This window comes from Aquarana catesbeiana, linkage group LG02 (assembly GCF_042186555.1).
Source record: "Aquarana catesbeiana isolate 2022-GZ linkage group LG02, ASM4218655v1, whole genome shotgun sequence".
Taxonomy (NCBI): domain Eukaryota; kingdom Metazoa; phylum Chordata; class Amphibia; order Anura; family Ranidae; genus Aquarana; species Aquarana catesbeiana.
Window position 1 is genome coordinate 766,448,073 of NC_133325.1, and position 12,095 is coordinate 766,460,167.

A 12,095-nucleotide genomic window follows, 5' to 3' on the forward strand; every position below is an offset into this window, starting at 1 on the left:
TTCTAACTGAGGGGGGGGGGATGGGCCTTTAAACACACATGACAGCGATCACTGCTCCCGATGACAGAGAGCAGTGATCTCTGTCATGACATAAGGCATTACAGGGAAATGCTTTGTTTACAAAGGCATCTCCCCGTTCTACCTCGCTGTGACACAAACGCGGGCACCCGGCGGACATCGAGTCCGTGGGAACGGAGAACGCGTAGGACGCGAGCCCACAGTGCCGCTTTTTAAGGGGCACGTACCTGTACGTCCCTTTTGCCCACCTGTGCCATTCTGCCGACGTATATCGTCGTGCAGCGGACGGGAACGCGGTTAAATACATTGCTTTTTCCAACAGAGCTGTAAGATTGGCCTTGACACAGATCTGGATCTTCTCTCCGCCCTTTAACCACTTTACATCCTTAGGAGGTTTTAAAACATCCTGGACTTAAAGTGGTTAAAGCAATATGCAGCCTTAAGCTTGGTATCATTTTTTACAACTAGTGATCTGCTGTTCAGTAAAAGAAATCCAGGTGGCTCTACAACTGCCTGATCACGGTCTCTTAAGGTGGTGCGAAGGGCTGCCCCCACATGTGTATGTAAACAGCAATTGCACCACATGTGTAAGGTATCGCCGTAAACTAGGGGCCACAGTTCTAAAGCCTTTAGGGTTTTTTTTATCTTACTGCATTGTCTGCCTTAGGGCAAAAAAAAAAAAAAAAAAAAATTTTGTAATGAGGACTTTCCCTTGTAAGTACCTGAGCCCGATCTCGATCCAGCGCTGCTGTGCACAAGAGCAGCGACTTTCTCCACTCTCTCCCTCCTCACAGGGCAGATTGGTAGTAGCAGGAGCCATTGTCTCCTGCTGCTGTCAATCAAATCCTATGACAATGGAGTGGGGGGTGGGGCAAAGTTCTGCTGTCTGTGTCTATGGACGCAGAGAGCTTGGCTCAGAAGCGAGTCCGTACTAGTACCCCCTTTAGCAAGCCGCTTGCTAGGGGGGTACTCGGCCGTGGGGATGAGCTAGGAGCTCTGGTGGGGGACCCCAGAAGAGGAGAATCAGGGCTGCTCTGTGCAAAACCATTACATGGAGCAGGTAAGTATGACATGCTTGTTATTTATTACACGTTTATTACAAAAAAGTGAAGGTTTAATACTACTTTAACCCTACACCAGTGATTCTCAAATCCTGTCCTCAGGATCCTCTAACAGGCCAGGTTTTATGTATTACCTTGGGGAGATGCAGACTAGAATACTGCAATCACTGAGCAGCAAATGATATCACCTGTGATGTATTTCAGTTGTCTTGCAAACCTGGCCTGTTAGTGGGTCCTGATGACAGGAGTTGAGAACCACTGCCCTACACTGATAACACGCAAGGGCTTTTAAAGTGTCACGTATGCAAAATTTTAACCGACACAATTTATCGCCATTTTGAGTCTTGACAGGTTCGGCATCTATTTATTTGATGCAACCCCATCTTTTATTTATTTTACCAAAAAGATTGGGTATTGTGGACAAAAATTAATTTCAGTGTATTTTTTTCCCTGAAAATATGCATTTATTAAAGGGCTGTGAAAATATTGCGCCACATAAAAAATTGCAACAGCCACCATTTCATTTTCCAGGGCCTCTGCTTTCAGAGAAAATATATGTTTGCGGGATCCAAGTTAATTTCCAGCAACAACGCAATTTGTAACATGCATTTGAAAAATCATTAAATTGCCCCCGGATGTGAAGTGGTTAAAGAGCTCAGTGCTGTAGGAATCACATTGTCTGACAACACGTGAGTATGCCGTGTCGGCCTGCCGCGACTTGCGCAAGCGCCAGACTTCTGGCACCCAAATTAGTTAGAAGTAGACAAGCAGCTACACCTCCCTTTATAAACAGCTCCAGAATAGCTCTCCGTTCACTAATCCCATATGCGAGTTTTATTGCTGCAGAGTATAATCGCCTCCGGCCACTATGAGTATGTGTTTTATCACCCTGTCTCACGTGGCAAAATTCAACAGAGCTGCAATGCAAGCTGCCACAGGCTGGTGGCGCCACACTGAACACACAGTTGGCGCTTTAAAGGAAAAATTGTTGCCCCGATAGTTACCGTAATTTTACTTTTCCGTATTTGGAGATGAAACCTTTTTTCTCTAAACATAAAGAGTGCCCCCTTGTCCTCTGATGACCTTAAAGAGAATAACTCAACACCAAGCTCACTATATGGAACACTTATGTATTTGTACATGTTGATCATATCCCCACTTAATCTCCTCTTCTCAGAGAATAAATTCAGTTCCTCTAATCTTTCCTCATAGTGGAGCTCCTCCATGCCGAAGTCACACCCAAAATTCGCGGGCAGTTTGAACCTGGGCTTATAGGGTTTTTTCCCCCCTTCCCCTGGATCAACTGTGAACATGGAAGTTTCCCATTTATTCTATTTTCTTTTTCTATTGGTTGTACTAGATGGACTTGTGGCAATGGGTGTTGCATACCCAGTTTCCCCGAAAATTAGACCTAGCGTGATTGTTGGTGACGGCTGCAATATAAGCCCTACCCCCCAAATAAGCTCTAGTTAAAGTCCTTGTAGGTCTTTTCAGGGTAGGGCTTATTTTCAGGGAAACAGGGTAGGGCTTATTTGGGGGGTAGAGATTATATTGCAGCCATCACCAACAATCACGCTAGGTCTTATTTTCGGGGAACCAGGGTAGTTAAGTTGGAAAAAAAAAAAAAAAAAAAACCCCACACGTGGCGATGCACTGCAATGCCATTCATTGTGAAAGGCACCCAAACACATTCACTCACCATGCATTTTAGTGCAGCGAGTTTAGAAAGGAACCATGCACATTTTTCTATTACGCGGTGGTGCGTTTGCACCCCATATATTAAACTTGCTGCCTTAATGCTTGTGTATTGTTTGCTTTAGTCTGAATGGGTCCTCAAGGGCTCTTCCCGGTTAAATCGGTTTAAAAAGGCTGAACTATACTTTATCATCTCTCTGCAGATGAATGGAAATACACTACGTCAATCACTTTGTTTCCAAGGAGTTGGCCCACTTATAGGGTTTCAGCACGGCATACCACCATGTAGAAAAAAATCTGAGCTGCTCCCCATGTCATCTATAGCCTTAGACCAGCGATGGCGAACCTTGGCACTCCAGATGTTTTGGAACTACATTTCCCATGATGCTCATCTACACTGCAGAGTGCATAAGCATCATGGGAAATGTAGTTCCAAAACATCAGGGGTGCCAAGGTTTGCCATCACTGCCTTAGACCTGCCCTGCAGCCCTCTTCTCTTCCATAGGTCTGCTAGTTTACCTAGCAGCATCTAGAATACTTAGGTTTTCTGTAGCTAAAATCTAGCAGTGGGGGGGGGCATAGTTTAGAAGCAGAAAATGTGCAGAAGGACATTTCGCCTTTTGACCAAGAACAGGAGGGTGAAAAAAAATATATACAGAAAGACAAAATACACAACCCCTTCAAAGAGCATGTAAACCCCAATAATGGAATCATCTTATTTGTTCCCTTTTGGTCTGCCAAGTAAACCACATTGAAAGGGTTTTGTTAAGCCTTGTACACTCGGGCCAAATACCAGGCACTTGAACAGAAACCAGCCGACATCTGTCAGGAAAAAAAACAAAAACCCCTCAGTGTGTACCAAGCTGTAATCTGATAAGTTCTTGCACACAAGGGGGTGTTACAGAGAAGGAGGAGGGGGCAGTGTCCTTTGTAATTCCTCAGAAATGAATTAGGCAGGTCTGACACCACGTGCTTAGGAATTCAAAGCCGCGTTGTTCCGTCATAGACGAAGGTAGGAGCATACTACAGTCAGATCCATAAATATTGGGACAGCGACACACTTTTAATCTTTTTGGCTCTATACGCCACCACAATGGATTTGAAATGAAACAAACAAGATGTGCTTTAACTGAAGACTTTCAGCTTTAATTTGAGGGCATTTACATCCAAATCAGGTGAACGGTGTAGGAATTACAACGGTTTGTATATGTGCCTCCCAAAAGAAATGGGACAATTGGCTGCTCGGCTGTTCCATGGCCAGGTGTGTGTTATTCCCTCATTATCCCATTTACAAGGAGCAGATAAAAGGTCCAGAGTTCATTACAAGTGTGCTATTTGTATTTGGAATCTGTTGCTGTCAACTCTCAATATCAGATCCAAAGAGCTGTCACTATCAGTGAAGCAAGCCATCATTCGGCTGAAAAAACAAAACAAACACATCAGAGAGATAGCAAAAACATTAGGTGTGGCCAAATAAACTGTTTGGAACATCCTTAAAAAGAAAGAACGCACCAGTGAGATCAGCAACACCAAAAGACCCGGAAGACCATGGAAAACAACTGTGGTGGATGACCGAAGAATTCTTTCCCTGGTGAAGAAAAACACCCTTCACAACAGTTGGTCAGATCAAGAACACTCTCCAGGAGGTAGGTGTATGTGTGTCAAAGTCAACAATCAAGAGAAGACTTCCCCAGAGTGAATACAGAGGGTTCACCACAAGATGTAAACCATTGGTGAGCCTCAAAAACAGGAAGGCCAGATTAGAGTTTGCCAAACATCTAAAAAAGCCTTCACAGTTCTGGAACAACATCCTATGGACAGATGAGACCAAGAACAACTTGTACCAGAGTGATGGGAAGAGAAGAGTATGGAGAAGGAAAGGAACTGCTCATGATCAAAAGCATACCACCTCATCAGTGAAGCATGGTGGTGGTAGTGTCATGGCGTGGGCATGTATGGCTGCCAATGGAACTGGTTCTCTTGTATTTATTGATGATGTGACTGCTGACAAAAGAAGCAGGATGAATTCTGAAGTGTTTCGTGCAATATTATCTGCTCATATTCAGCAAAATGCTTCAGAACTCATTGGACGGTGCTTCACAGTGCAGATGGACAATGACCCGAAGCATACTGCGAAAGCAACCAAAGAGTTTAAGGGAAAGAAGTGGAATGTTATGCAATGGCCAAGTCAATCACCTGACCTGAATCCGACTGAGAACACATTTCACTTGCTGAAGACAAAACTGAAGGGAAAATGCCCCAAGAACAAGCAGGAACTGAAGACAGTTGCAGTAGAGGCCTGGCAGAGCATCACCAGGGATGAAACCCAGCATCTGGTGATGTCTATGCATTCCAGACTTCAGGCTGTAATTGACTGCAAAGGATTTGCAACCAAGTATTAAAAAGTGAAAGTTTGATGGATGATTGTTAACCTGTCCCATTACTTTTGGTCCCTTAAAAAGTGGGAGGCACATATACAAATTGTTGTAATTCCAACACCGTTCACCTGATTTGGATGTAAATACCCTCAAATTAAAGCCGTTTGTTTCATTTCAAATCTATTGTGGTGGTGTATAGAGCCAAAAAGATTAGAATTGTGTTGATGTCCCAATAGTTATGGACCTGACTGTATATTTCCAGTATCTGCATCATGTTTGAAAGGGGTAAAACATGGCAAAATGTGCATTCCAGACATTATATTGTACATATATTATATCCCATGCTCATCTCCAGGATTTCTCCAGAGCCTCTCCCATCCTCTGGAACTCGCTACCTCCACCGGTCCAGCTATCCCCTACTCTTGCTACCTACAAGCGATCCCTGAAAACTCATCTCTTTGGGAAAGCCCATCATGTCTCCAACTAATCTTCTACCACTTCCATCAGCTCATTCACCACAGTTACAACCTTTTGTACCACTTGCCCCACCCTATTAGATTGTAAGCTCTTCTGAGCAGGGCCCTATTAATCCTCTTGTATTTCATTGTATTAGAACTGTATTGTCTCCTTTATATATTTTAAAGCGCTGCGTAAACTGTTGGCGCTATATAAATCCTAAATAAAAATATTGTATTACATATTTTATTTTGACATACCCACTAAGTTAATCAATGCACACTTTTAACAGTAGTAAAATAGTTTTATTTGTAAAAATGTCAACACAAATGTATAAAGTGAAAAAAAAAAAAAAAAAAAAAAAATACAAAAATCGGTGTACTACAACATACACAATCCATGGATTCCATTATACGTTCTGTCATAGAAAGAGGTTTACACTGGTTATATATGAGCAGCTAAACACAATATACACAGTATATTCATACTGCCTGTGCATTACAATTACAGTCATATATACACAGATACAAAAATAAGAAATTTATCCCTAAGATAACGTACATAGCTTAGGGAAACAAGCATTTTTAATACGGATTTGCAATAGCAAAAACACACGTGTTTGGACAATCAGCTGTAGTGTGATGGATGAGTATAGGCGAGGCGCAATCAACCTGTCATTTGGGAAAAAAAAAAAAAAAAAGGGAGTCACCAGGCTCCACCACTACAGCCCAACAAGGTGGATTCTATTAACTAGTTCACTGCCAGATACAATGCTTGCACAGGGCCCAGTGTCTGGCTATACCGAAAAATTTACCAGCATGCCCTGCTCATTGGCTCTACCACGATTCAGTACAAAGTCTGTATAGCATTTTCTTAAGCAAATCTTGTTAATCCATTACAAAAATTCCATCCTGGAGAGCCAACCAACACTTACTGTTGCAGGGTGACAACGTATATTAATTACACAGGTTCTGTGGCGGATTAAGGTGGTAACCTCACTTGGTGCCTTGCCTGCATTAAATTAGCCTCAGAACCTTTGTAATTCATATGCGTTCGGGTTTAAAAGGGATGAGGTGGCAACCCTAACCCCCCCTGCTCTGTTCAGCTGCAGAAGTGAAGAAAATACCCAGTACTTGTGGGTATGGAGGAGCATGCGACTCATTTACTGTGACAGCACTGGGTCAAGAACCAGTGTAATCCATAGCCTTGTGTAAGCGCTGACTTCAGGGATTTGTAGTTTGCGCACTGCAGCTTCTCCTGCTCTCAGTAGCTGAACAAAGCAGTAGGAGAGCAAGGGAAAGCAAAGTTGAATATCTGCTGCTGAGAGCGGAAGAGGGGGAGTTAAAAAAGTGAACCTGTTTTTTTTTTGCCCTGCATGGACAAAGCACAAATTCACTATAAACTTTGTACTCATAGGTGTGTGCAGCCTATTGCATTAGGACCCCCAAAGCTCAAACACACACATGCCTTTCTCTGCAGCAGGTACAGAAAAAGAATGGGAAGTGCTCTGTTGCTGAGTGGCTTCCTTTTCAGTCACAAACTGAAGCATAGTAAGTGCAGATTACTATGCTTTAGTTATACATGAATGCAGTGAGCAAGTGTGTTCATTTAGAAAAGGAAAGGGCCGGTAAATTATAAAATGTACTAGTCCCTTTCCCCAGTCTCTACCCTAAAGCATCTCCTGCAGCAGCTGGGGGGGAAGAGGAGGGAAGCCAGCAGCAATGCGGGGCAGGGAGGCCGACCAGGGAGAGGGGCAGTAGGGGGAATTGGTACTGCACATAGTGGATTAGGGTGTGCCCAGGCACACCCCCTGTGCACGCCTATGTTTGTAGTCTACAGTACCGATGCCATCACTCAGCTCTAATGGCTGCAGCTTTTGAATTAAACTGGTATGCCAATGAAAAAAAAAAAAAAAAAAAAAAAAAAAAAAAAAAACACACAACTCACCCCCTTGAGGCTGGGTTCACAGAGGTCCAGCTGTGGTTTGCAGTATGGTGTCCTGTGCGTTTGTGTTCATCGGTTCAGGTGCAACTTGTGAATTTTTTCCCGAATTTACACCTGAACCGGACCAAAAAACGCACAGGACCCTTTTCAAATTTGCACCGCAGCCGCCCCAGACATGTGTGAACTGGCTCCATTGAAAGCCGGTCACACTCACATGTTATATGCAAATTGGATGCGTTTTACACCAAATCCAATTTGCATATGTGAACAGATTTGGCATTCAGTTTAATGAACTTGGCCATCAACACAAACGCTAAAATGAGTTTGGGATGGTGAGGCTTTAAAAGCACAATTCACTCTTTACATTTTGCACAAATGCAAATTGTACTCGCAACATTCAGTAAGCAAGAGGTGTTGCATCCAAAAGGGTAAAAAAAAAAAACAAAAAACCAAAAAAAAAAACAAAACAAAAATTACACACATGGTACAGCAGCAAAGGAGAAAGCATTTCTTGTACCAGGTAAAAAACTGATAAGCAAACTAACGGAACATTTGATTCCCGGTATTATCAGTGATTGCACAGGACTGAGTCAACCATATGGTAACCTAATCTGTTTTTGGGAGATATGTGGACGGAATCTGTAAAGACAACTCAGCTACCAGTTCCAAAATTTTAAACATTCTATTTTCTTTTGAATTTTGCCTTTAAGGCAACTGTAATGCATGCAGACAGGCTTATTCCACATACTGTAGCTTTAAAATAAGGATACAAATCTGTTTTAAACAGTTATTTTAAAAGTTTAGCAGAATTATATATATATATATCCATATCTCCTGTAAGCTGTGCGGCTTGAGCCTTACTGGCAAGCCACAAAGGGAATGGCTAGAACGTGGCTTGGTCAACATGCACTCTTAAGTTCTGCCGTTGAGCCAGTTGTCCCCGTCTATGACAGGAGCTCTGATTGAGTTTAATAAATGCTACAGGGAGCATTACTCCACTTTGCACACTGCCAATTGCCTTTTAAAATGTTGTGTCCCATGTATAAAATTTCCTAGCCATTTCAGTACTAGATTAACCATAAAATCTTCAGCTTGTTAAAAATATTTATACATTTTAAAATAAAAAAAAAAAAAAAATAAAAAAAAAATTTGGTCATTGACCATACATGTGTACATGATTAACATTTTTTTTTTTTGTTCATGTTTCCTCGCCGAGCTTCATTAGATGAGACACGAGCTTGCAACAAGTCTTAAAGGTTGAGATGGACAAACTAGTCCACAGATGACCAATGCAGAAATGTTTCTCGAGAATGAAATATCATCCAAGAAAGGACAGGCATAAAAGCAAAAATGAAAGCCAAGGAGGGAGTTATTTTTTGTTTCCTTTTGGTTTGTTTCCTCCTCTGGTTGAATTAAAGATGCAACAAAATTCACAATTTTACGTTGTCATTTTTAACTTGGCTTTCTATAGGTAAGGTATGTCAAAAGATCACTATCGAAGGCTTGCTTGGACGTTATCAATGTTTGTTTTGCACTGGAGCACCCAAAGATTAACATCCATGCAAATCAGAAACACATGCCTATGCTTGCAAGCCAAATCAGGATCTTGCCAAGGTTCAAACAATGCCAGTGTTTTAAAAAAAAAAAAAAAAAAACTCCTCATACATTTTCCACAAATACAATAGATTCCTCCTCATAGTTGATATTTGATTTTTCATCCATGATAAGTTTAACAGCGGAATAATGGCGGTAAAGACTGGCTAGATCAAGAGCGGTGTAGCCTTCAATAGTGGTAGCATTAATGTTGGCACCATGGTGGATGAGGAGCCTCGCTGTGCTGGTGTGGCCAGTCTCAGCTGCGATATGCAAGGGGGTTTTTAGTTGTGCATTTGGAAGGTTCACATTGCAGCCAAGCTCCACAAGAATCCGAGCCACTCGGTAATGGCCTCTTTGTGCAGCTAGATGCAAAGGGGTTCTTCCATCAGAAGTCTGAGCGTTGAGGTTGGCCCTGTACTGCTTTGCAAGAAGCTTTACAATGTTTAGGTGGCCTTGCCAAGATGCGTAATGCAGGGATACCCAGTTTTCCAGTCCTCTTACGCCAACATCGGCATCTCGCCGAAGAAAGAGGCGGACAATACTTTCTTGGCCATGTTGGCAAGCAACGTGTAGGGGTGTTCGGCCTTTGCTGTCAACCTCACTGAGTGAAGCATTCTTGTCTAGAAGGAGGCGAGTTATGGATTCATCTCCATTCTGAGCTGAAAAATGTAGAGCAGTGAACAGATCTTCATCTTTAGCATTGAGATTTATCTTTTTAGAAAGAAGAAGCTCCACAATGCTTTTCAACTTTTTCTCAGTGGCAATGTGGAGTGGGGTGGAGCCCTTTGAGTTGATCATGTTAGGGCTGGCATTGTACAGAAGTAGTAACTTCACACACTCCTCCTGTCCATTTTCAACAGCCAAATGAAGGAGGGTGGACCTTCCATCCAAAACCAGTTCAACATCCTGAGGTTGAAGAATCTTCAGTAGCTTTGCATTGTCTCCAGCTACGATGGCATCAATCAGCTTCTTCTTCTGGATCTCTGTGGTGCTAAGATCTGTGCAGGAATAGAATGCAACAATTAGAAAAATTACCCATTCAACTTCAAGAACAAATTGTCAAAACTCAATTTAATCAAGCTATAAACATAAATAAATATAATAATACCTTTGAAGTATTTACCATATACCTAGCAGTTGTAACCAAATCTGTACTAAGAATAGCCTCTTGTAATGCTCCTAGATGCAGCACAAAGACTGGTATTGGCAGCACTCTGTTGCTTTGCAATGTGCTTGTCACCTAAAGCTAACCATACACAAAACAAGGAAGAAGGAGAGTAGGAGCAATTTTCTTTCTGTGTTGGGGGGCCAATAAAAATGAATAAGATGTGCACGATGAAGCATGTTACAGCACATGAGCAATGAAGGGTGAAAGGGCCCTTCAGCACATTTTTTTCACTGAGGTAGATTGCACTTGGCAGCCCATACATTATGAATGGGCTGTCATAAAATACCTCAACACCTGATAAAATAGGTCCTGCGCCATTTTTAAAAATGTTGTGCATCTCTGCATTCCTGTGCGCTGCAGTACAGGTGTGCTTTTGTGTGCTGAACATGTTCATTGGGTTGCAAATAAGAATTACATGTATGTACAGTGCATTGACGTGTGTTTCCAACTCATTGTGGAAAGGCTGTAAAGGTAGCCTCAATAGAAACTACTAGACCAGAAACCAGGGGACTCTGGTTTTGAGCAGGAACATTTAGGCCTTTGATTTTAGGCCAAAAAAAATAAAAATAAAAATTAAAAGAGAGCAAGTCCTCTCCAAAGGGAAGAGATTATTTCTAGGTTACGTCAACAGTGGTGCTACGAATACAACTGGGTGCCAACAAAGCAATTAGAAAACTTCAGACAGTTTACCTGTTACAGAACCCTCTCTATCGAAGGACAGGGAGAGAGAGCCTCTGGAGGAAAAGGCTGAGTCAATAGAGGAGATTCCAGATAGGCGCTTGTCACTGGTTGCCAGCTGAGGATCGGACTCGCTGTGACAAAGGCTCTCGGGTCCTTCCATGGTCTGGGAGATCCCAGAATCCAGTTGGGAGAGTAACTCAGAGAGGCTGTAGTCTTTATCAAACACTGGAGTGGGACTTTTCTTGGGTTCCGATTGGCAGGCCACATCCTACAAAAACAAAACAAAAAAACATAAGATCTAAAGAAACGGCTATCAAAGTATCAGAGCTTCTGCAGGTCTTTGTTTTCATCTATGTTCCTATATTCATGACAGGAAACGATGGGAAAGATTTCAAGTGGAGACGCACAAAAAAAAAAAAAAAAAAAAAAAAAAAAAACACACACCACACACGTGGGAAGGATTAGAAATTCTAGAAGTGTTGTTACGGTTGTGTGTGCCTGCCCGTCCACAACTGAACCTCCCATTTCCTGTATAAGCGCCACAGAGGACGGGAAATTAGGGAAAATTTCCCCAGTGGGGGGGGTGGTCACACAGAAACAGACCAGATGAAAATGAACGGCTTCCCACGCTTTACAGCCAAGAGACATTTCCTAGAACCAGCATTTCCAGAGACTAATGGAAACGCAGGACCCTCTGCGACAACTGGCACCCATCCATTTGTAACCCATGCATTACATCTGTTCCTAAAAAGAATGTTCTTGGAAGTCAAGTACCTGAGGTTTTGTGTCTTGGGTGGCTTCTGCCAGGTTCTCTGAACTTGACATGGAGCTGGTTTCATCCTCATGCTTTGTACACAGCAGCTCTGTCTCGGAGGTAATCTCTGTTTGACAGGAGAAAAAGCCACAGGGTTACTAAAATGCAAACAGATGCAAGTAGTTTTATATTAAAAGATCCAGTCTATTTAAAAGTTATTAGGCAAATTCAGCTTGGAAGAGAACTAGGATTTGCACGGTGTATACATATTGGTATGAACTATACCTAAAAGCATTAAAATGTAAATAACGGTTTCTTTAAGTGCAGCTGTGCCCAGACTATGG

The 12,095-nt window shown here is 42.3% G+C and overlaps 1 protein-coding gene across 1 annotated transcript in view; it reads right to left on the reverse strand.

Moving 5' to 3' along the window:
* Nucleotides 1-5,948: 5,948 nt before the first annotated feature.
* RIPK4 (receptor interacting serine/threonine kinase 4) overlaps nucleotides 5,949-12,095 on the reverse strand; it is a 36,176-nt gene continuing 30,029 nt past the window's right edge. The window contains 3 exon segments of the mRNA XM_073617263.1: nucleotides 5,949-10,146; nucleotides 11,007-11,265; nucleotides 11,772-11,878. Of these exon segments, the coding sequence (XP_073473364.1) occupies nucleotides 9,212-10,146; nucleotides 11,007-11,265; nucleotides 11,772-11,878 (1,301 nt within the window). The 3' untranslated portion in view covers nucleotides 5,949-9,211.